Here is a 25,883-nt window from a genome sequence, read left to right as displayed (position 1 = left end):
ACCGGGCTCGCCGACCTCGGGGCGGAGCGCGGCCCGCGCGCAAGAGCCGGACCGCGGGCACCGCCCACAGTGCTCCCGGGCCCGGCCGAGCTAGGCGGCGCGGCTTCCGCGCCATGGGACGGTTGCTGACTCTGAGCTTGCTGGGGATAGCGCTGGCGCTCCTGGGCGAGAGGCTCCTGGCGCTCAGGTAGGTGGGGGCCTCTCGGGTCCCCAGGCTCAGGGTGGCAGGGGCTGCGCGCGAGCGGGGACCCCGGAGCCAGCGGCCACGTAGGACCTCTGCATCGCTCTGCTCCTCGGCCGGCGGAGCTCCTCCACCCCAACCCCCAGGCGCCACCAAAACCCGGCACAGTTTGGGCTGAATCGCGAGACTTCATAGCGAGTTTGTAAGCTTTTGCTGCGCACCCAGGTCTTTCTTACCTAAGTTGACAAGCGAGTACTTTGCGATTTACCCAGGGGCGAACCTAGTGCTTTAACTTGAAAACAAAACTATTACTCATTCACTGAAACTTTAATTATAAAGATTTATTTCAGGTCATTGGTGCTGCTTCTCTTTGTTGCCCGAACCAGCCTCCGTCTTTAATAAAGTTGTTTTCCGTCTCTTCCCTGCAGAGTTTGAGAAACTCTTCCTCTGCTCTCTAATCTTGGCACGGTTGATCAAAGATACTTGAGATATTCAGCTATTGTTCTTACATCACTTCCTTATTTATCTCTTCGTCTGGGAACACCGAAGCCAGAATGCCAAACAGGACACGCCTAGTCTATCTCATGTTTTAGTTATAAGGAAAAAACGTGGGTGATCAGACGTCATAGTCTCTAAATTATCAACTCAAATTATGTTAAGCCTCACGTGAAAGAATTCCAGAATGTTGAGCACCTTCTCTGTACGCTGTGCACTCTTAGCCTCCTGTAATAGAGTAAGGCACCGTCCTTACCTTTAAAGAGTTTACCCTATTAAAGGGAAAGAGAGAAATAAATCAAATAGATAAATTAGGATGTTCAGGACAGGTACAAACCAACCCCTGTTGGCTTAAGGAGGAGAAGTTACAACGCCTGAAGGTGGAGTTCAGGAGGAAGAGACATCTGACACTAGCCTTGAGGGATGGGTGAAACACAAGTGGGGATGAAGGAGGCAGTCCCAGATGGAGAGTGCCGCGTGAAGAAAGGGAATGGCGGGGGAAGTTTAGATTTGAGCGGAGCATAAAGTTAAGGGATGAGAACAGTAGGAGTAGGGTTTTGAGATGGTTAAACCTACGTTGAAAAATTGGGGCCTGCATAGATAGGCCAAGGGGAACTAGCAATGTTTGTTGTATGTGTTTTATTTTTTTAAACAGGAACCTGTTTAAACCATCTAAAGCATAACCAGTTGGGCTGTGTAGAGATGACCTGGGAGGCTGGATTGGAGTAGAGCAGTGGTTCTCAGTCCTGGCTGAGCCTTAGGGATCTACTGGAGACCTGCTGTCTGGGCTGCACCCCCAGCAGTTCCAATTCTGTTGCTCTGGGTGGGGCCCAGGCATGAGTATTTTTTATTTTAAAAAATTCTCCTGATAATTCTAACATGCAGTTAGAGTTGACAAGTACCAGAATAGAGAGCAAATAGACCTGGGGAAACTAGTTAAAGTCTTGCAGTAGTTTGGCCCAAACTCTGGAACCCCAGGGATGAGGGGTAAGGCCAAGGTGATACTACAGTTTCCAGCTCTGCTGTCTTAGCTGCAGCTTCATCTGCTCATAAAGGGATGCCAGGAGGAGGAACAGTGTCTATGCAACAGGAAGCATCAGAGTTGGAGGAGGAACATTTACTGGTAAGAAATGGACATGTTGAGCTTAATTTTCACATTATATAAATGACCATCCTGCTCTGCAGAACGTTATTGAGTTGGGTGATTTTGTATGATCTGTCCAGCTCTTGGTTTCAAAGGCAGGACCACTAAAGTTCTCAAGCTCATTAAATTATCCCTAAACTTCAAACTACCAGTGTTTCCATAAGTTGAAGTTTTCTCAATTAGTCAACTTTTTCTTCTTACTAACCTTAAGGTTTTAAATTTAAATCCCTTTAAATGATAAATGTAGATGCAAACCTAAGAAAAAGTAAATAAAGCTTATTTAATTTACATAGAACGCACCTGCTAGATGATTTAAATTTGAATGTATCTTTTCTTTATAAAGACTTGACTATAATAAACTTTATTGAGCAGTGACTTCATAGGGTTGTAACCTCATTGGACAGTTGAGGCCTTATAGTGGCTGATGTGAGAATGTTGGGGTGAATGATGGGTGGCTAGATCTAGCAAATAAAAATGTAGGACACCCAGTTAAATTTGTATGTCAGATAAACAACAAATCATTTTTTAGTATATGCCTATCCCATGCAATATTTGGGATGTAATTAGACTAAAATACTATTCGTTATTTATCTGAAATTCAAATTTAACTGGGCATCTTGCATTTTATCTGGCAACCCTATGAGCGCAGAGCATCAAGTGCCTGCTACTTACAAAGTTCGGTGGAGTGCTTAAATGCATAACATTTCTCCTTTCAGACCCTTAGAGTATTTTGAAAAGCAGCATGTTCCCACCTCCACATAAAGAAAGGCTCTTCAAAAACAGGTTTTTGGTTTGTTTTTTTCTCTCATCTGCTGCCTTCTATTTCATTATTCTATTTTTAGAGATGGCACTTTGGCACTCAGGTTATTTCTCTCCCCCAGGGTGCCCACTTAAATTTCAACTTGGATTTCAGGTAAACAGTGAATGATTTTTAGTATAAGTATGTCCTGCATGGATAAATGGAATCAAGGTTGTCTCCTTCCTTCTGAACTATAACTGGCTAAGGTTCCCAGGGGAGGATGGCATGTCATACCCAACTTTTCCACTCCTCCCTCATGGAGCAGTAAAGGAAAAAGTAGAAATACAAACATGTCCCCAGGCCAGTGCTCCCTGTTGCAAAGCACACACCCTTGAATGAATCATGAGACTTGAGTATATCAGAGACCTATGCCTGAGCAGGAACTCCAAATACAAGCGTCTGAACTTTTTGCTTGTTGCTTGACACCTTTTATGACAGCTCCACCAAGAAGCTAGCTATCCAGTCAGCTTCTGAACACTTCTGAAGGGGCAGACTTGTTTCCAGCCACCATCCTCCTTATTTATTGTATGACTACTGTGTGCTGGTCTTTGTGTTGAAAGTGTCAGCAGTTCATTATATTAAACTAAAACTTACCTTTACTGACATTTGGAAAGAAAGCCCTTTTACCTTCCTGCCTTCTTCCAGTTTTCATATATGTCTTCCTTCCTATATTATACATAATATTAACTGAGGCTTGGAGAGGCTGCCTAGTTAATTCAGAAGTTAGTGCCAAACCTGTGCTCTAAGCCAGGTCTTCTGATTCCAAATACAGTTTGTCCCAGCTCCACCATGGCCTCCTCTCTTCTCTGCCATTGGAGCAAACTTTCCCCAGCTTTACAAGCCTAAGCACACATTCTTAATTAAGTAAGAGCGTTACAGGGGACCAAGGGGTGAATTTCAAGGGGTTTTACAAGTCTCTTTGTGAAAGATAAAGCCCCAGTTTGTCTGAATTTAAGTCTGTACGTAAAAGATAAAGCCCCATCAGTGGTTTGTAGGTTCAAAGGCAGTGAGATATGGAACAGACCTGGTAGTAACACTGTGTTCCCAGTTTGCTCAAAGTATATTGGCACACCAGACTGGTGCATCCTTACTGCTACCACACGATGAGGCAAGATAATCAGTAACCGCCCGTGACCCATTCCACTTTGGATGGGTAATGCCTTTTCCTGAGTGAAGGAAATAGAGATTCATTTCATGGTAATGACTGTTGGTTAAGGGTTCATGCTTTGTAGCCAGGTCGCCTGAATTCTCCACTATTTACATGAGACCTTGGCTTTTATTTCACCTTTCTGTGCCTCAGTGTCCTAATCTGTAGGATGGGTATAATAGTACTATATGCTCCATATAGGAGCTGTAAAAAATAAATGAGTTCATTCTTGTAAAGTGCTAGAACAATGTCAGACATGTAGTAAGTGCTCAATAAAGTTACCTATGATGACAATGACGTTGGAGCAGGGGTTCTTAGACTTTTTTGTGCCATAGATCCCTTTGGTAGTCTGGTGAAGCCTTGACTCCTTCTCAGCAAGCATCATGTTTCTAAATGCATAAAATAAAATACATAGGATTACAAACCAAACTGAAATACTATCTAAGTTAATACTAATTTAAATACTTAAATTCTATTGCCAAACTATTTAAAAGATCTAATGTACTAATGTAATAACATGGCCTTCTTTATTAAAGCATTAAGTAGATCTAGAAGTAGTTGAATACCAAACAGTAGATACTGTGAAGCAGAGATGAGTATAAATGGTATTTTGAGATCTCTACAACAACTAAAATGTGATGAAACAATGTAATTTCTGTTAGTGACAGAGTCACAGGTACTGCTAGTAGAAAGCTCAGTGGTTTGTTGCCTACACTCATCATCAAAAGAAATACTCAGTTTCAGTCAGAGGTTTAACTAAAGATGTGTTTTTTCCCCCCCATCAGAATTCAGAAACCCCTGAATTTTACCCATGGACTCTTTGAGGGTCACTGGACCCCAGATTAAGAATCATGATGTACCTGTTTCTGATGGGGGTCATTGGAGGAATGATTACTGGCTCAGTTGAAGGAAGGCAGTATGCATTCTTTCCTGTATTATACCTATCATATACTCGTAACTAAAAGGAAAATAACCAAGTTCTAATGAAAAGGAAAAGGAAAGTGAGAAAAACAAAAGGAACCTAGAACAAAGAAAGCAAATAGCTTTCATCTAGAGTGTCCATTTTAATAGACTAGTAGTGGTGGCCTGGAACATTGTGTCTAAGCTGGAGCTGAGTTAAAGAGAAAGAGTGCTGTAATTGATTAGCAATGTCTGCATGACAACAGAGTGGCAACTGCCACACCATCTCTGATCTAGTACGTTCATAAGCATGCTGTGGACATAAAGTGTTAGTGAGCAAATAGGCTGCTGCAAAAATATGACTTATTTGTGTTTGTATCTCTTATTTATTTATCTGTTTTTGGCATTAATATATGTAGGCTTATTGATCTGCTAGTCCAAAGAGTTTGTATAGCTTTCATTTGTATATTCTCCAAACTTCTTAAATCTGTTCTCATTTAGGAGTGCTTTTAGCTGCAAGTAGCATACATCAAATTAATGGTAGCTTATACGTATTGAAGCTTGCTTTTCTCACTTGATACAAACTCCGTGAGTCATTCATCCTAGAGCTTGTCCATTGAGTCAGTGATCACATCAAGAAATTAGGTTCTGATGTTTTTGTTCTTTGATCCTCCACTGTTGGCTTTGTGTCCTCATACTTGTGTTAAGGATGCTGAATGACTGCTGTAGTCCCAAGTACCACATATATGGTCAAATCATGAAGAATGGAGGAGTGTTGCCAGTTAGCTCTCTTCCTATGTCTGCCTTTTCTACCAGTAATAAATTTATCTTTCCCAAAAGGCTGGGTCATATGATTACCCCTAAAGTACAAAGGGGGCTGGAAGCAAACATTTGGCTTGCCTGCTTCTGCAGTGAGAAAGAGCAAGGAAGAAAGGTGTGTGAATGGCTTTAGGTTTGTTAGCTAATAGGGTCTGCCACTCTGGAGTACAGAAGTCCACTAATGAGTAGGGAACTGATAGTTCTGCCAGGCAAAAAGCCTAGCAGTTTTCTACTGAAAGTCTTTGAAAGTCTTGATGGGCCACAAAGGATGGAAGCAAAATCCTCTCTCTTTAATCATAAAGGAAACACAAGAAAAAATGACTTGATTAACTAGTAACAGTCCTTGTGTTACTCTTCAGTTTTAATAGCGGGCAGTCTGCATATCTAGAGATGATATTGTACAACTGAACTAGCTGATGAAGATCGCCCTGTTAACAAAGTGTAATCATCAGTCATTGATGCAAACCTAAGTTGACTCTGAAAAATACCCCACACCAAAGTGTCCAAACACATATGAATTTTATTTTATCCATAGAATTTTTTGAGAAAGTTAGATGGTAATCAACATTACCCCATCTTTGTTTAGTCAAATGGGCATAAAAGTAAGTTGTATAAAATCGACACCCAAACCAGCACATGATACAGAAACTTGATGAAACTTCAGCTGTGACCTACTGGCTTAAATTTACATCTGTTTCTGGAATCACACAATGTCAATAAACCTTGGAGGTCATTTAGTCTCATCCTTATTTTTATACATAAAGAAGACTAAGGCCTGCAGAGATTAATTGACCTGCCGAAGGTCATGCAGTCTTGCTGCTATGACAGAAACGTGGTCTCTTCTCCCCTTTCTGAGAAAAATACAACAGCAGATTAGAGCCTCTGGGTGGAACTTCCTGGCTGGGTGCTGAACTTCAGGGAAGTCATTTTTCTCATCTCTAAAATAGGGATAATGGTACCTACTTCTTCGGATTGTTTTAAGAATTAAATGAATTCATTCAGGTAAATCACATAGAACAGTGGTAGGCTCAATACATGTTCTCCCTTCTTAGTATTTATTTCCTTTTACCACCCATGATTATCAGCAGCATCCTCCTCACTAGTGTTACTGCTACAACTTATGTTAGGCTAAGTGTACTTGTTCTCGCCTTTAAATCACTGCTGGGACTCGTAGACTTGAGATTTTTTTGTATTTTTTTTTACTGCTTTATTTAAATTTTTTATATGTTATTTGCTTTATTTTTTCTATTACATTAATATATTTTATATCTTTTTTTTTTTTTTTTTTTTTGCGGTACGCGGGCCTCTGACTGTTGTGGCCTCTCCCGTTGCGGAGCACAGGCTCCGGACGCGCAGGCTCAGCGGCCATGGCTCACGGGCCCAGCCGCTCCACGACATGTGGGATCTTCCCGGACCGGGGCACGAACCCGTGTTCCCTGCATCGGCAGGTGGACTCTCAACCACTGCGCCACCAGGGAAGCCCTATATCTTTATTTTATTCATTTATTTTTATTTTATTGCTTTATTGCTATGTTGTTTCAAGAAGTTTAACAGTATTTGAGTTATATGATTCCAAATACATACTGATTAACAGTTTAATTGGAAACTTTCATATGTATATGGATATATATATATATATATATATGAATTGCCAAAATATATAGTTGCCACCACCTGTTGGTAATTCTGGGTTGTCCAGGCCTCGGCTTCTTCCATCTCGCCAAGAAACCAGTAGCCTTCCCCATATTCGGTGTCTAGAAGTCCGAAGCTGGCAAGGATATGAATAGGAGAGAGACAACTGGCAAATTGTCATGTCTCTTAAACGTGTGGTACCTGTGAACCACTTTGAAACATGTAAGCTACTCTGCAGGCACGCTTGTCATTCTTTGTGGATGTGGAGAACAGAAAGAGAAGGTGAGCCAGTGAGAGGAGGGAAAGCCTTCAAACAATAGAGCCCAGATGTGTTTGCCCACACTGCTTGGTGGCCCTGTACTCCAGGGTGGGAAGGAAGAGGGAAGATGCTTTATTAGAATTCAACATTTTCTCATTATTCCTTCACTTCCGTTTTTATGAAATTACAACAGCAAGTAGTTTGGCTACAGTAGTTGGTGCTCTTCAACCTTCTCACCCTAATAAACAGTCATGGGGATGGGACTTTCTCCACTTGTTTCTTAATAACTATTTATGAGGTGTCTTCTGTGAGCCAGGCTCTGAACAATGCCATTTTCTCTCGGCCTGCTTTCAGTCACTGTGTCATTTTGCAGAGGGTCTGGGCATTTTATAGCCCCTCTGGGTCCTCAGAAGGAAGACAGGGCTTCTGGTTCTACATCTGAAGCTCTTCCCACAACACAAGAGCTGTGAGAAATGGGACCTGGTGCCGTGTTTACATTTGCATAGGAACTTGCATTCCAAGTTGTATTTGTTGAATTATTGGCTTCCTTTTACGACCCATGTTCACATATAGAACTTTGTGATTTGCATTTTTATTTTAACTTCATTTCTGGTGCTATTTTATGTTCCTACCCTTGTTTTCTGTCTTCTCTTTTATCTGCTTTAGATTTATGCTGTGTTTTATGTATTGCTCTAAGCCTCTTTAAACCCTTTCTGCTACAAAGCAGGGAATATGTAAACAGATAGATTTTTTTTTTAACAGGAATCGACTTAAAGCCTCCCGAGAAGTAGAATCTGTAGACCTTCCAAACTGCCACCTGATTAAAGGAATCGGTAAGTCTGAGAAAATGCTTGTTACACAGCTTACATTCCTTGGCCCACAACACTAGAAAACTCATTAACGGTATTTTGGCACATAATTACTGTTTATCAGAGGAAAAGTCACATTAAATCAGCAAAAACCTTTTCAGTCAATCTCTTTTGATCTCATGCACCCTGTATTTCTTCTTCTCTCTTACTCTCACTGTGATTTATTAAAATTATTTGTACAATCCTATGTTTTAGACTTCTTGCTTGCTTAGTGACTTTGCTGAACTCGTTTTGTCATCTGTGTTCTGTATTTTGTCAAGTCTGTATTTTTGTCAGGTCTGGATTATGTGTGGCCACTGAATTCTGTGTACCATTAGCCCAGGAATCAGCTGGTGAAGGTAAGTCAGAAGGAAGAGAAGTTATAAAACAGAAAGTAAAAATCTCCCAACAGGGCTTCCCTGGTGGCGCAGTGGTTGAGAGTCCGCCTGCCGATGCAGGGGACACAGGTTCGTGCCCCGGTCCGGGAAGATCCCACATGCCGTGGAGCGGCTGGGTCCGTGAGCCACGGCCGCTGAGCCTGCACGTCCGGAGCCTGTGCTCCGCAACGGGAGAGGCTATAACAGTGAGAGGCCCGCGTACCACACACACACACAAAAATCTCCCAACATAATCTCCACCCATGAAAAAGAATGAAATAATGCCATTTACAGCAACATGGATGGACCTAGAGATTATCATACTAAGTGAAGTAAGCCAGACAGAGAAAGACAAATATCATATGATATCACTTCTATGTGGAATCTAAAAAAATTATACAAGTGAACTTATGTACAAAACAGAAATAGACTCACAGATATAGAAAACAAACTTATGGTTACCAAAGGGGAAAGGGAGGGAGGGAATAAATTAGGAGTTTGGGATTAACATATACACACTACTATATATAAAATAGATAGGGGCTTCCCTGGTAGCGCAGTGGTTAAGAATACGCCTGCCAATGCAGGGTACACGGGTTAGAGCCCTGGTCCAGGAAGATCCCACGTGCCGCGGAACAACTAAGCCCATGCGTCACAACAGTTGAGCCTGCAAGCCACAACTACTGAAGCCCGCACATCTAGAGCCTGTGCTCTGCAATAAGAGAAGCCATGACAATGAGAAGCCTGCACACCACAATGAAGAGTAGCCCCAACTCGCCACATCTAGAGAAAGCCCGTGCGCAGCAATGAAGACCCAATACAGCCCAAAATAAATTAATTAGTTAAAATAAACTTTTAAAAAATAAACAACAAGTTCCTACTGTATAGCACAGGGAACTATAGTCAATATTTTGTAATAACTTATAATGGAAAAGAATCTGGAAAAGAACACATATATAACTGAATCACTATGCTGTACACCTGAAACTAACACAACATTGTCAACTATACTTCAATAAAATATAAATAAATAAATAAATAAATAAAAATCTCTACCTCCCACAAAAATAACCTCAGAGATAGAGTTTCTGTTTTATCCTTTCTGGTATTTCCAGTGCAAATGCAAACAAATATATGCATATACATTTATATCTATGGTTTTCACAAATGGCATCTTAGTATAAGATTATATTCTGTAACTTGCTTTATTCTGAACATAGTGTGAACAGATTTCCACATCAGCACATGTAGATCTACCTCATTCTTTTTAATATTTGCACGTACCATGATTATTTACCTAGTTCCTTAATGCACATTTGAGTGGGTATAGTTTTTTGCAACTACAAGCAAGTCAGTGAACTTCATTGTACATATAGCTCTTCCGTTTGTTTATCTGAAGGATAAATCTTTAATAGCGGGATTATTGTTCAGTTAGCACATATGTTTAAAGTTTTGATGGTCTTTGCTAAATTGCTCTCGCGTTGGCAACGCTAATAAACTCAATACCCCATGTTTATAACCACATTCACTCCAGACAGGATTCATTATGCTCTTTTATCAAAAACAAAGTAGTGAGCCTTTTCTGGATCACACAAAGAAGGCTTCCATTTCATGGAAACTATGTGTTTTCAGAGAAGCCTTTTCTACTTCAGAGCTTCTTTCTGCGCACTGCGCCTCCTGTACACATCTGTTTCCTCTGTGCTCTTGTCCCCTTTTCCCATTGCTACTTCTGTACTTTTTCCCAGTCCTATCTCCCTTCACAAGACTCCTTGACTTCTTTCTCCTGGGGTTTCCCCTCTTTGTTTATTGCCCAAACACTTAGCAGGAGGATACAAACTCAGTGTCAAATACCAGATTGTCCAGATTGGAAAGGTCTGTGCTGGATAATGCAGAGCATCGTAGAATTAAGGTTGTCTGGAGTCCCAAAAAAACCCAGCAACTGCATCCTGCCTTCTGGCCGCAATCACGAAGAGCCGCCTTGGAACTGGTCACTAAGCAGAAGCCAGATGGCGTCTGGGAGGGACATTGTACAGGTTGGGAGGCTGAGTCAGTGATCTCGCAGGTTACTTTTGCTACTGAGTTAATAAATGTCAAATTATTAAACAGCCCTTGGCCCTGTGAAGTCCACCTTCTGCGAATTCAAGTCTCAGAGTAGACAATAGGGCACAGCCAGACACATTACTGGACAAACTGCCAAGTGTATTGCTGCTACAACTCACTGGAATGGAGGGCACCTCAGAGAAAAACAAGTCCAACAACATTTGTATTCTGAACAGGCGTCTGTCTGTGTTTGTGACCTTTATGTTGTGATGTGTGTGAGCTGCTGTCTGGAATTGGGAAGAATGAGGAAATATGTCACCTATGGCCCCTCTTGTGAAGTGTTTAATGCCTCTGAGGCACTTCAAAAGGCAACAGAGCGAAGACGATGAGTGATTAGAAGCACATTTGGGATACATTTTTAGATCTCATTAGAACTGTGCTTTTTCTCTCCCCCTTCTTTGCTTCTGCTCTGTGGTTAGCATACACTATATGAACATTCGTTGAATGCTATGTCAGCGATGCATAATGGTTAATAATAGCTTGTGGTTATATGTTTTTAACAACAGTTGCTTATTCAGTGGTCTTTGACTACAAAGGAAAACAGGGCATACTTTCCCATAGGCAAAAGCAGTGTCTCCTGGTAGGCAGCAGGAGTAGAGGGGTTCTCTTTTTTAGTTTCCACTTTGGAAACAGTAGCAGCCATGCAGTTGAGGCCAACTAATCCCTCCAAGAGGTAAGGGGACAGGTACATCCCCTGTCCCCCGAGTCCCCATCAAGACAAACATACACACACACACACACACACACACACACATAAAATAAGGCTACATTCACCATGACTAGAAATGAACTCTTTGCAATTCTTAGGTGCTTTATAAATATCATATCATCTCATGTCTTTCTGTTTTAATATGTAATAATCACTACCACATATCATACAGGATGTCTGCCTTCAGGGGGTCAGAAAGTAAGCTCACTATTTATTCTATTTTTTTGTATTCCTTTCCAATGTATCTAACAGACAGAAACTAACATTTGGTATAATATCGACATCTAAATAATAAAAATTATAATTAAAGAGCTATTTAACTCTATTTGAGGCTTAAAAGTTTAAAACATTTTAAAATGTCTTTGAAAATGCTGGCATTCAGAGTCTGGACTAAAACAAAATTTTGAATGGATTATTTCTCTTGAGTTAATAAATGATTTTATACACTTGGCAGTCAAGATCTTTATAATAACTGATGCTTGAGAGTTTTTTTTTTAAAAAGCATTAAAGTTTATAGCCCTTGTTGTCAAGTACTTTACAATCTACCTATGAAAAGGAAAACAGAAAAACCCACTATGTGAGATATAGACATATTTTTTCTTTTTATAGCAGATAAGGACCTAAGGCTCAGAGAGGTTAAATAACTTTTGCAATTTTTTTCCCAATATAGTATTTTCTCCCAGAGTGATTAATACACACATCTGATTAATGAACCAAAAACGTGGAAAATAATAGGCTACATTACATTTTGGATACTCTGTTGGGTATGGCAACGGCTGATTTGCTGTTATAAAGTTACAATAAGTAACTTAGAGAAGAGAGAAATTGGTTCTCTTTTATGTGACAGTCCAAAGATAAGCAAATGACCTAGGGTGATTAGATGATTCTACTCCATGTGGTCATTCTGGAACAAAGGCTGATGAAGCAACACAGCTATCTTCAACATACTGCTTCCATCTTGGTACAAGACTAGAGCTCCAGTTGTTGCCATTTCCCAGCAGGAAGGGGTAGAAAGAAAATTTACATGGATATTTTTATTTTATTTTACCCAGTAGTTGCAAGTAGTTTACCTTGTACTCTCATGTCCATTAACCTGAACTCAGATGAATGGCCACCTCTATCAGCAAGAAGGGGTAGAAAATGTCTGTAGCTATGTTGCCGTGTACCTGTAGCTGAAAAAAAAAGAAGGGGAGTATGGATATTGGGGAGCAGCTGGCCATCTCTGACACAGATAGATAATTGCTAAAGGATTAAGAAGGGATCAAAATCAGATATGCTAAGTTAGAAGACTTTCCAGAGAAAGAGTGTTTGAAAGAAAAGTACAGGATATGAATTGATGAAGATCTTGGTGAAAGGCATGGAAGCAAACATTTTGGGGGAGAAGCCAACATATGTAACTGACCACAGTTGGATTTACAAAGTAAAGTGTCTTCAGAGAGGAACCAGGGGATGGTTCTGACAGAGAAATTTCATTAAATGCTAGGTTGTGTTTTTTCTATGCACTTTTAAGTCAGAACAAAAGACTTGAATCCCAGCTTCCCAGTTTGTGACCTTGAACAATTTACTTAACCTTTCAACGGCTCCATATTCTCTAGTCTAAAATTAGAGATAATAATATTGCTTCTTAGAGTTACAAAAATTATACGAATTAACATATGTAAAGTACTTATAAGGAGCCTGGTTCTTGGTAAACACTTAATATATGTTAGTAGTTATTACTGTTACTACTCACACTACTACTATTTCTATTATTGAATTAGAGGAGAAAAAATTAGGTGTTATGAGATGATAAAAGCCTACTGTCATAACGGCTATAGAAATAAAGATTGGGGAGTAGATCTGGAAAATATTCTAAAGAAAGCTACAGATATGACTTTTTTTCCTTGGAATTAGGCAATGGGATTAAACAGAAAGAAGCAGCAATGTGGTTGACATGAATATATCTTTTAAAAAACATTGTTCTTTTCTTGCTTATTAAAAGAATATGATTATTTGTAGAAATTTTTAAAACAAAGTATAAAGAAGAAAATGAAAATCACTCATAATCCCACCACCCAAAAAAACATTGTTATTTTTTTTCTACATATCTTTTCTTTGTCTATGTGTGTAAGCATGCGCACGTTGAAGTTAAATTGTCTTAAATGATTTTTCAGGAACAACAAATTTTAATTAACTGAGCTCCTACTCAATGGATCTAGAAGGCAGAACTTAGACTAGAATTCTGTGTGCAGGTGTGTGTGTGTGTTCGTGTGTTTGTGTATGTATACATGGTGAAGCGTTCCTTGGTCCTTGCTCTTTATCAGTTGAGAAACACCATGGTACTAGAATCTAGAGGTTTTTAACTTTGGGGAGTATCACAGACCCTTTTTTTGAATCTGCTGAAAGCCAAGAACCTTGTTCACAGAAAATGTTCTTATCTGTACATACACAAGACACTTTGCATTGCATAGAATTTCAGAGGGTTCATAAACTCTTTGAAACCCATGTGTGGTTACTTAGGGATCCACAGACCTCAGGTTAAGAACTCAAGCATACAATACTTAAACTTTTATCTCTCTTCTTTCTGAGAAGCAAGCATATGGGTCATCTTTATGAAGTGAAGTTTTGGGCTTTTTTTTTTTTTTTTTGCTTTTCTCCACTATGATGGAGCCAGCAACACTGGAGGCGGCCAGCCAAATGCAAACTCAGGAATCAAAGTCCATATAGCTGGATAGATGCTGTTTGTTTTTGACAACCTAGAAATAATCGTGGAGAAATCCTTTGGAGAGGGCTTAAAGTGGAAGGTTGGATTTTGTGGACTCAGAGCATGTGTCATGATTTGGCTTAATCTAAGCCATTTTTATTCCTCTTTTCTTGTGTTTGGGTCTATTATCTGTCTGTGGAATTTACACAGTGAGACCACTGGCAAGGTCTCATGTCTAATTATTTGCTGTGCTGTGTGGAGTGTACTGCAGACAATCGATAAACAATCAATAGTAATTGTAGCCTGTTTCAGAGACACTGTTAGAAGTTTCACCTGGCTTAGGTGCATGGTATTTTTCATTAATCGTCTTTTGCTAGTTTTTTTCCTGTAATTTAAAGCCTAAATTTAAAGATTAAACAGAAAGCTTTCTTTGCTTATGAGAACAAGCAGGCATTGTTTTTTAAAGAGGGACTGTATAATCCCAGGTGTTTTATCTCTGTTAATGAGAGAAAGTCTGTGTTTGCTTCCGATTGAGTGAGCCGAGAAAGGGACAAGAATATTTGCATGGTTAAATGAAGATGAGCCCTTCATTCTGAAAGTAATATTCCCCTGATGTCAATTACTTTTGTACAGACATCTGGATGTTTATCATAAGAGTGTACAGATGTCAACTTTTTCGGTATTATAGCTGGAAATGTGGTGATTACTTGACTTTGATTTGAGTAGACATAAAATCTCTAACATTTAAAGTCAGAAGTTCACTGCAGGAAAGGATTTAGACTGACGTTTATTAAAGAGAGTGGTTCCTTGGAAGTAAAAATCGGAACCATTCCGAAAGATACAGATACTGATAAAGTAAACAAAGCTCTACCTAACAAGTCACAGAATTCGAACATGACATTTATCTATTTCTTGAACTTAACAGAAGCCGGCTCTGAAGATATTGACATACTTCCCAATGGTCTGGCTTTCTTTAGCGTGGTAAGTATCTTCCTTCCCCAGTCTCAGTGGAGGAGGTACAAGGGAGTTTGATGAGGCCTTCAGAGCAGTAACTTGTTTTTAAAGTTCCTCAGTCTCAAAAACAAAAAGACAGGTCAAACAGGATCTTGGAAATTTTCCTCCAGCTCCTCTGAATGTAGGGATGAAAAAGTCTTTGCCAATTGATTTATTGCTCTTTATGTTCCCACTGGCTTGCACTAAAATATTCCAATGCAATCTGTGTTCTAAAAGTTTGTTATTAAAAAGGATATTTGGGGCATTATTGTGGATATTTGATACTACATTATGCTATTTTAAATACAGCATCTACCTTTCCATTAGATATTCAATTTGAAACTAGTATTCTTGCTGTTATTATTTATTTTCAAACAATATACCAACTTTCCTAGACAAAGGCCAATGCTTTTGCTTTCTTTCTTTTTCCCCAAATAGCCTAACGTAAGTGGAATGTCATTGACTGAGCTTATTTATACCCTTCACTTTTGCCTTAATTTTTATAAGCTGAAAAATAACAACCTTTTCAGGCATACATTACAAAGACTTTAAAATTGATTGGCCTGAGTGATGCTAGGCTACACCAATATGCATTCTAATTAGAAAATTGTATATGTGGGCCAAGGAGGAAGTTCTGACCACCTCTCTCTCCTCCCTGGCGTGGGCCAAGGTGAGGGACCTTGGCATCTTCATGGATTCAGTTTTTCTTGAGAAAGAAGTATCCAGCTTTGAAGGCAGCCTGTAGTTATTCTGTTCCCTCTCAGCAGCCATTATTTTCAGGCACTGAGACTCAGGAAAGATGTGAAAAACTTGGAGATGCTTCAGAAGAGAGTCACAACACTAATAAAATAGTTGTCAGACTTATGAGAAAGGTGAGAGAACTCAGCTGAGATGAGAATGAGGGTTAGAACACTCTTCAGGTTCCTGATGGTTTTTATATGAAAGGCTGTGAGTGGCTGGTTATTTACCACAGAGGGAGAAAAGAAATACTGTAGACTTTAGCAGAAACATTGATATTTATATGGATTGGCCAAAAAGTTTGTTCGAGTTTTTATCACATCTTATGGGAAAACCCGAACGAACTTTTTGGCCAGCCTAATATTAAATTTTAAAACTATGGCTTTAAAAGTTTTAGTTAAGGGGCTTCCCTGGTGGCACAGTGGTTGAGAGTCCGCCTGCCGATGCAGGGGGCACAGGTTCATGCCCCGGTCCAGGAGGATCCCACATGCCGCAGAGCGTCTGGGCCCGTGGGCCATGGCCGCTGAGCCTGCGCGTCCGGAGCCTGTGCTCCGCAGCGGGAGAGGCCACAGCAGTGAGAGGCCCGCATAACGCAAAAAAAAAAAAAAAAAAGTTTTAGTTAATTACCTACACACAATGAGTAAAATGACATTTCTAGGAGGGCTCTGGGTTTGTGTAGAAGCACATGCTTGCACACATATCTTATATTCTTAGGAAAAAGCACTGAGACTCCTAGTCAACATTATTCATAACTAAAATGCAAATATCCAGAGTAGAGTAGAAGGCAGTTGCTTTTTTTGTTTTTGCAAAGAAGCTGTTTTCAGAGATTTGCGTAATCCAGAAGTCACCTATTTCAAGATTTTCTCCCCACAGGAATAAATCTGAATTAGGAGGGGTGAGGTCTCCAAGCACAAGACATCTACAGCCATTTTAGCTGAGAGGCTTAATATAGTCACAGTGATCTTGTAGCCAAGTCAACAGAATTTCTTCTGCTTGTTTTTCTCTTATCCTTCCTTGGTTATATGACTTTTCTTTTTTTCAAATTTAGAAACAATCTCATTTTACTGATTTTTTTTTAATTTACTCAGCCTTGTCTCTAATATTTCCCAGAATGCACTCCTTTCTAAATGAATACCTCCTACATCATAGCATTTTATTCTTCCAAGCATTGTAGCCAATTAGCCCATCCTATTCCACAGTTACAGGCTTGAGGGGCATCTCAAAACTAACATCACACTTAATGAGGAATTAGATGACATAGAATAGAAAAAAGATTTAAATGACAGTGTGAATGTACTTAACACTAGTGAACTGTACACTTAAAAATAGTGAAAATGGTAAATTCTCTGTTATGTATATTTTACCACAGGTGGAAATAAAATAAAATTTGAAAAAGAGAAAAAACAGATTAAAATGATAGGGAGTATTACAATAACTCTGGAGAGTTATTACATCCCTGGTAGAGCTTCCTGAGCATTGAAACCCTATCATTTATGGGACATTAATAAAGAATAGAGATTATTAACCACTGAATTGGCACTGCCATGTAGCAATAGCATAATTGCAGTTTATTCTACTTGTTGGGCCTTGAAGTTGTGTAATTTTGATAGATATTTTTTAATTGGAGAAAATTTCTATTAAATACAATTTGTGCATAAAGTGAGATTTTTTGGGTACTCTTTTAAATTTGCATAAAGTATGACTTGAAAGATTTAAAAGAGAAAAGACCTCGATTATTTTAGTGAGGGCTGAAAAAGCATTAAATGAAATTCAACTCTCATTCCTGATTAAAAGCTCCAAAAAAACTAGAAGTAGAAGGAAACCTTCCAGAAACCTACAGCAAATACCATTCTCAGTGGTGCAACATTAACTGCCTTCTCATTAATGTTTAGAAAAGGAAGAAAATGCCCTAAAATACTGTAACCATCAGTAATCTACTAGAGTTCTTAATAACCCAAGAAAACAAGAAAAAGAAATTTGAGGTAGAAAAAAAGACAAAACTGACGTTATTTTCAGATAGTGTGATTACCTGTTTTTTAAACAGTCTAAGAGATTCACCTAACATACTCTTAAACCTAATAGGAGAGTTGAGTGATAGGGTTGTATTCAAAATGAACATATAAAACTCAATGGCTTTCCCATGCACTAGGAAAAAACAAACAGAAAATGTACTACTACTACTACTACCAGTAATTAATAAGGTTCCATTTGAACAGCAACTTAATTTCCGAAATTTATACAGAAAAATAAATGAGCAGAAATATTTAAGACTATTTTGGAAAGGTAAAGCAATGTGGTGTGGGATGTGAGGACTTGCCATATATATATACATATTGTATCTTATAAATAAAGCTATAGTAATTAAAAAGTGGCATATTATCACAGGATTTAGACATGAGTCCAAACAGACCAAAATGTAAATAGGGATCTAGTACATGATAAAAGCAACATTTGGAAACAGTAGGAAAAGGACAGACTGACTACACGCCAAGCACTGATCCAGGCCTTGGGGTCTAGCAGTGAACAAATGAGACAAAGTCCCACCTCATGTTACAATGGGGAGAGAATGAATGTGTGTCAGATAGTGGCTTATCCCCGCCCTCAACTCTGTGTTATCTCCCAGTCCACCAACCTTCTGGTTACCCTCTGAAGAGACTAAACCCTTAGTCTTCTGCCTCAACTCAGAAATATCAGTTATTGTTCAGCTTTCAGCCTCCCAGCTTCCAATTATTATTTTTTTATATTGTTTCCTCTCTGCTCTCTTTGTGTTTGCAGGTTTATGCCACCACCTTTAGCCAAAGTCTCTATCATTTATTTTTAGTTGCCACTTTAGTCTATAAAAATACTTAAGCCTTTATACTTAACTTTTTCCTCTGTTTTAAAAAGGGTCTAAAATGTCCAGGCCTCCACAGTTTTGCACCAGATAAGCCTGGAGGAATACTAATGATGGATCTAAAAGAAGAAAACCCAAGGGCACTGGAATTAAGAATCAGCCGTGGATTTAATTTGGCTTCATTTAATCCACATGGTATCAGCACTTTCATAGACAATGGTAAGAGCTGATGAGCTACCAACATTAAAAAAACTTACAATGGTTTGCAAGTGACTGTGGAAAATCGATTTGGATCATATCTGTAGTAAGAGAACAATTAACTCATGAATTACTTCTGTATTCTTCATACAAATAAGTCCATTATTTGCCTCTTCAGCTGGCAGTAAGTTATACTACATTTAGAAATTTCTAACGGTTAACACCTGGAAGAATGTTTAGATTTCATAACCTTTTCAAATATCTATTATCATTACATTGAAAAAGAGCTATATTTGTGAATTAAACTATTAACAGATTATTCATGAATTCTGTATATGGAGTGAGAAACACTCTTTCTTAAAGGTCAGGGGACCAATGATCAGAAATAACACCAGACAGACAGTGATGGGAAAGACGGGGAAGAAGAATGATCTGTTAGGTCGTCTAACAGCTTATACATTCAACCTTTCCTTGCTCGTGGTATTTAAATGTCAGTGTCTGCCCAGAGGTCCTATGGTTATGTCTTGTAAATTAACTCTGTTCTTTCAATTCTTTAGATAACACAGTTTATCTCTTTGTTGTAAACCACCCAGAATTCAAGAATACAGTAGAAATTTTTAAATTTGAGGAGGAAGAGAATTCTCTTTTGCATCTAAAAACAATCAAACATGAGCTTCTTCCAAGGTAATTAGTCCTTTTGTTCATTCTCTGATTTATCTGTAGCATTTTCAAATATTCCCTATGATGGTCCTTTCACCTTTTGTAAGAGCTGAAATACACATATATATATATACACATAAACAAGTACATGTATTTATATGTGTATGTGTGTATACATAGTTTCCTTGCAGAGCAGGGAAAGTCGATATCAGTGTTCTATGTGGGCTCCCTTGAGAAATAAGGAAATGCTGGACTACCGAGGATTTGCTCTTCAGGGACATCTTGAGAGTAGAAGACAAACCTCACCATTTTTCCTTCTGTCACCTCCCATTTCAGATGACTCATCATCCAAATAGTAATAACACCTGTCCTGCCAAGGAAGCGTAGTCTGCTTTATATGGAGTTTGTATGCTCAGTATGGGACTAACAAGAACTGTTTTCACAAGGTAGCTGTGGGCCAATGGTCCTGCAGAATTGGAAGTGGGTCACTGCTATTTCAAGAACATAGAGCTCGTTGATAATGTGACTAAAAAAGAATTATGTGCCCCTCCCCGGCTCAGCTACATCTTTTAAGTTTGAACTTGATGAATATTTTTAATTTCTGTTACTTCCCTATCTAGGACTTCAGTGTGTAACTGCCAACCATTCTCCCAAAAATTCAATTCATAATAAACAGGAGCATGAGTACCATCCAGGCAGCCTTTGCGTTAGGGCGCTGTTTCAGAGAGGGGACCCACCTTCCCTGTAGCTCCGTTTTTCCTTTAACAAAGGAGAAAGCCGCTCTTTCAGACATTTTTGCATAGGGTAATTGGAATTTAAATTTAATAACACCCTTACCTAATTGGTTTTAAAAATGTAATTGTTTTTCGCATATAAATCTCTCACCTGAAGCATTTCACTATGGCAATTTCATCATTCATCTCTCCGCAAGTGTTTATTGAGCGCCTGTTCGTTCTTGGCAGGTCGCCTTTGTGAGTCAGGTAGAAATTGAACAGTCAACCTTAGTTTGACTAATAACTAAGCAAAGGAACTCAGGAAAATCCAGCAACTGAGAATATGGAAGCTACGTAAATGTTATTGACAGCCCAATCAGCTCACCAGCCAATGAGGCTCCACCGAGCTCTCTCCCTTGGACAGCTCTGTCTTTTCGTATTGTTGTTAAACCCTACATTTCTTGCTGTCAAAAAACACACTCTGTTGGCACCAAGTTCTTTCTCGTTTTATAATAACCTGCCATAATTGCTAAATGACCTGTCTTCAAATTACCTGGTACCATAAAAAATTGTTCTCTGGCAAATGATATTATAGTAGATTACATATGACTATAGCCATGTGATTTTAGCTGAGTTTTTCCTGGGAAACCTCTCACCAAAAATTTAAAGCACATATTATGTAAACCTTCTGGAGACTTAATCTTTAATACTGAGACCAACTGGCTTTTTACATTCTCTCACATGTTATTTTTCTCTTCCAGTGTGAATGATATCATAGCTGTTGGACCAGCACATTTCTATGCTACCAATGACCACTATTTCTCTGATCCTTTCTTAAAGTATTTGGAAACATATTTGAACTTACACTGGACAAATGTCATTTACTACAGTCCAGATGAAGTTAAAGTGGTAGCGGAAGGATTTGATTCAGCAAATGGGATCAATATTTCACCTGATAAAAAGTATGCTCTCTTATAGAAGTATATTCATTTCTTCTCAGTCAAGGTGCTGGGCCAAATTCTTTACTTTGCTTTTTTTTTTTTTCAATGCAGAAATAGCTTACTTGATATTTTTGGTCTATGATAAATATACTATATATAATATTTACAAATATTACTATAATACTACAATATAGAATACATATATGTAATATATTATTAAATAATGTTTTATATAAAATATATATATGTACTATATATTTACATGTAATATATAAATATATATTTATATACAGTATATAAATTTGGTATATATCCTTGTAGAGTTTAATTTTATAAATGTAAATTTTTATAAAATGGGTTCATATTTATATATACATATTAAAGTATTAGGTAGGTGTTTTCCTTTTAAATAGATATATCATTGTTTTATTGGCTGCATATTATTCCATTTTCAGGATGATTGTAAACTAATTTAACCAATTCTCTATAAATGGATATGTAGGGGTTTTTTTTTTCTGTATAAAAACCATTTTTTATTTCTCATTTACCACTGAAACTTTTCCAAATATTTTTAAGGAAAACCCCCCCAAGGGAGAATTACATACAGCATAGTGGTTAAATCTTCAGATTTTGGAGTCATATAGACCTAGGTTCAGATGCCCACTGGGCACTGGCTAAATGTGGGGCTATGAGCGCCTCCTCTTTGCACATTTGTGCAAGTGTTTCTGTAGAATAAACCCCTCAAAATAGAACTACTCACTTAAAGGGTGCTCCTTTCAAATGTTAACTTTAATAGATACTGCCAAATTGCGCCCCCCAAATTATCTCACTATTTTTATATGTCCAACTGTAACCTATAGGAAGGATATTAAAGTCTTTATTAACTTTCCCTTTTACTACCTTAGCACACTGAACAATTTAAACTACTACAAATATAACATGAAATAAATCTGGCATTCTGTGACAACTAAATGTCTATTTTCATGACAATTTCTTCTTTCTTGTTGATTACAGAAAAATGAATAGAGAATCATTTAATTTAAATTGTCTATAACTGACCCAATCCAACTTCTCCCACCAAATCTGTTTTTCTCCTCAACTCTCATCTTTCAGTTATGACAGTCAAATTTTCCAGTCACCCAAGCTAAAAATAATAACAACAGGGCATCCAGCTTTAACTCCATCTCTCTCACCATTCCTATTCAGCCATTGAGCAGGTCACACTGGTTCTATCTGTGCTTCCGTCCCTGACCCTCACCCCCTCTTCCTTCCCATTGACACCTGCTTGGTTCAGGTTCTCACCCTCTCTGGCTGGAGTATTACACTTTCTTCCCACTTGTTTTCAGTCCACTTCCATTTTTCGCACTGTTGCCAACTTTGTCTTTTATATTCCCCTGCCCTTTCAAGATCTCCAAAAGAGGGACCTCAGTCTGCTTCATCTTTGAATCCTCATACTGAGCACAGCCAGTCACAAAGCACATGGTTAGTAATTGTTGAACTGACCATTTGTTATCATGCCACTCTGTTATTCCAGAAATTCAGTGGACCCCAGTTGCTTATCAAATCAAGGCAGGCTAATGGGTTGGACTTTCTTTAATAAGCTAGTTCCAACCTCCCTCTTCTACTGTTTCCACACTTACTATGCTTTAGACAAGAACTCATTATTTTGCAAAACTGCCTCTCTTATTCTTGCCCCTGTGCCTTTGTTCACGTTTTCTTTTGCCTAAAAGGTGCTTTGTCCTCATATCCTCAAATCCAGTCTCTCTTTCCATGTCCACTGCAGATGCCCCCTTCCTTTGTAAGCCCTTGTGTTTTTTTAGGAGTTAGAGATTTCTTCAGTTTCTAGACCTGAAATATGTCTTATGGTACCAATCATGCTGTATTATTTGTTTAATATGTCTAAACTATCTGATCACCCCCAACACACTACAAACTTTTCAGGAGAAAAGGCTGTGTCTTCTTCATGTTTATATCTGTCACAATACTGAGTTCATGGCTTTACACACTATAATTGCTCAATAGAACAGTTGCCATGGAACAGGCAATTCAATGAGAAGAATTACCGTGAAGCAGTCCATTAATTCACCCTCCTTAGATATAGCCAGACTGTTCTGAATAGATACTTATTTCTAACTCTTACATTTCTCGATATGTTAATAAATATTTATTAAATATTAAGTATTACTATTCTAATAAAATGTGTTCTGTTTTATACCATATGTTTCTACATGTAAATGATCCCTTGAAATATCAAATTATATTGTAGAATGTAAAAGCTCTTTTTTTGAAACCAAATATTTGTTTTACTGTCCTTTCAATGGCAAATATCACAGACTTTATATTTTAAATGATGTCCTATATTATTTTTCCTTACAAACTTTTTGAAAAATAATTTAACAGTTCCATGATTGTTGTAGTAACACTGAATTGATTTTGAAAGCTTACTTTTTAAATAAAAATTGACCTTTATCAAGCATTCCTTGAGAGCCCATCATTGATTAACTTCTTGGCAGGTTATTAAGACTTATTCGTCATACTGTGTTAATGAAGCTTTATATTAGCCTGGGGCTCTAACCAGTATGTCCTTCCTGCAAAGGTACATCTATGTTGCTGATATATTGGCTCATGAAATTCACGTTTTGGAAAAACACCCTAATATGAATTTAACTCAGTTGAAGGTAAAATATTTCTTTCTATATCTAAAGTAGACATTAATCTTGAAATTACATACTTATACTGTAACAATTCCTCACTTAGAACAGAATAGCCAGTGTTACTATTCTGGGTTTTTCACTGCTTCCTCTCTGTAACTGGCCAAGTCTCTTGTTTCCCCACAATCACAAGAACTGACTGATTACATGCAGCAGTGTGTTGGGAGGGATATTTGCATCAGATTTAGAGCCCATTCCATGAAGTACTGACGGCACCTGATGAATTCCAATAAGAATTTTCACAATTGAAAAGACTAATAGATGAATTCTGAAATGAAGATTTATACAAGTTGTCAGTTCTTTCAATAATAAATGAAGGTAGAAATTGGGTTCCACACCATTATTATTTTCTTCCTGCTTGAAAACACATATTTTAGATTGATTAAGAATTTCCTATTTTGCTTTGAATGAATTCCTTGAGCTAACTGATCACTGTGCATCTTTTAAGGGGAAAGGAATTCATTTTTTAGAGAGATTGATTATTGCCCCAGCTTTCTTAATTTTAGGAAAAATGAAAAGTGACTCTAAACCAGTGTATTAAATTTATTTTAAGCAATATTGGTGTTAAAGGGTGGAAGCAGGAGATGGGTGAAACTTCCCCATATGCATAGGGGCAAGAAAGTTTAGCCCTAAATTATTTAATCAAATTTCTCATGGCATTTAGATATTGACATTTTTTCATTTGGAAGGTACTCAAGTTGGATACACTGGTGGATAATTTATCTATTGATCCTTCCTCGGGGGACATCTTGGTAGGCTGTCATCCTAATGGCCAGAAGCTCTTCGTTTATGACCCGAACAATCCTCCCTCATCAGAGGTGTTTATATTTTTTAGTTTTTCAACCTTAATTATTCAAGTCCTTTTAAACTAATAATACAATAAACTTATGTGGTGGTTGGTTTTGTAATTGCTTTAAGCCAATAATTGGCAGAATTTCACATTGTTCAAATACATTTAGAAAGGTAGTCTTTTGATGTATTAAATTATGGTGGAAACTAGTCAAAAGACCTTTTTATAAAGACATGTGCCCTCCTTGTGTGGTATACTGGCAATTTTTTAAATACCTGGCTTACTGTCAGCTCTCCACATGTCACTACTTTTGTTCGTGCTAAAGCAGTGAGAAAGTAGGCACATTAGTGTGGAAGTATTTCTATTAATGCTCAATTACTATAATAACACTCAATCCTGTGTTGGCATGCAATAACTAGATGGTTTAAGAAAGTACTTTCTTAGAAGGTTTAACAAAGTAATTTAAACATTAAAAAAATTGGTAACTGCTATTTTCAACAGCATGTCCTCTTAATCATTGGGTCTTTGTGGAAGATTATTGGTGACTGAGTGCCTGGGTGGATGGTGGTTCTATATTAATCGTTTGTATCTCCTGAATAGGTTCTCCGCATCCAGAATATTCTATCTGAGAAGCCTACAGTGACTACAGTTTATGCCAACAACGGGTCTGTTCTCCAGGGAAGTTCTGTGGCCTCGGTGTATGATAGGAAGCTGCTTATAGGCACTTTATACCACAGAGCCCTGTATTGTCAACTCTAAATGGTCCTTTTGCTATGCAGGCATGCTATCTTCTCTTAACAATTTTCTATGAATTGCTAATTCTGGGGGAGTTTAACCAGCAACGTTGACCCAGAAATGTATGACATGTATAGTAAATTTATTTCAGTAATGAAAGCCCCCCTTCAGTTCACATAGCACTTTTAACGCAAAAGGAAAGTGAACAGTTTTTAAAATTGCCAAGTAAAGGTGAGAGAAGAGAGCTGCTTTCAGTAAAGTGAATACACTTTGCATAAAATAAGCCTGCTTTCCAACTGCCAGAGCATGAATTTCACCGAAACAGGGTAGATTATATTTCCTTAAAATGTAAGTGACCTCAGCTCCACCAGTGTGACCACTGTGACTCAAAACTACTGATAGGTAACATGTTTTGATGTTTTGTACTTACATCTTTGTTTACTATTAAAGAGTTGGAGTTATATTAAAGACTAACTAA

The 25,883-nt window shown here is 38.2% G+C and overlaps 1 protein-coding gene across 2 annotated transcripts; it reads left to right on the top strand.

The window, feature by feature from the left end:
• Positions 1 to 26: 26 nt before the first annotated feature.
• On the top strand, positions 27 to 25,883 carry PON2 (paraoxonase 2). Of its 2 annotated transcripts, none has more exons than XM_060304622.1 (9): positions 27 to 187; positions 8,139 to 8,209; positions 15,019 to 15,074; positions 18,711 to 18,876; positions 19,449 to 19,539; positions 20,990 to 21,190; positions 23,766 to 23,847; positions 24,570 to 24,698; positions 25,271 to 25,883. In XM_060304622.1, the coding sequence occupies exons 1-9, from the start codon at positions 114 to 116 to the stop codon at positions 25,427 to 25,429; spliced, it is 1,029 nt and encodes a 342-aa protein (XP_060160605.1). In that variant the 5' UTR covers positions 27 to 113; the 3' UTR covers positions 25,430 to 25,883. The 2 variants fall into 2 exon arrangements, with proteins under 2 accessions (XP_060160605.1, XP_030713101.1); XM_030857241.2 differs by having other exon boundaries at positions 28 to 187; positions 19,413 to 19,539.

Source organism: Globicephala melas, chromosome 9 (assembly GCF_963455315.2).
Source record: "Globicephala melas chromosome 9, mGloMel1.2, whole genome shotgun sequence".
Classification (NCBI taxonomy): domain Eukaryota; kingdom Metazoa; phylum Chordata; class Mammalia; order Artiodactyla; family Delphinidae; genus Globicephala; species Globicephala melas.
Note: the sequence above shows the minus strand (reverse complement) of the source record. Positions and strands in the feature narration are given on the sequence as shown.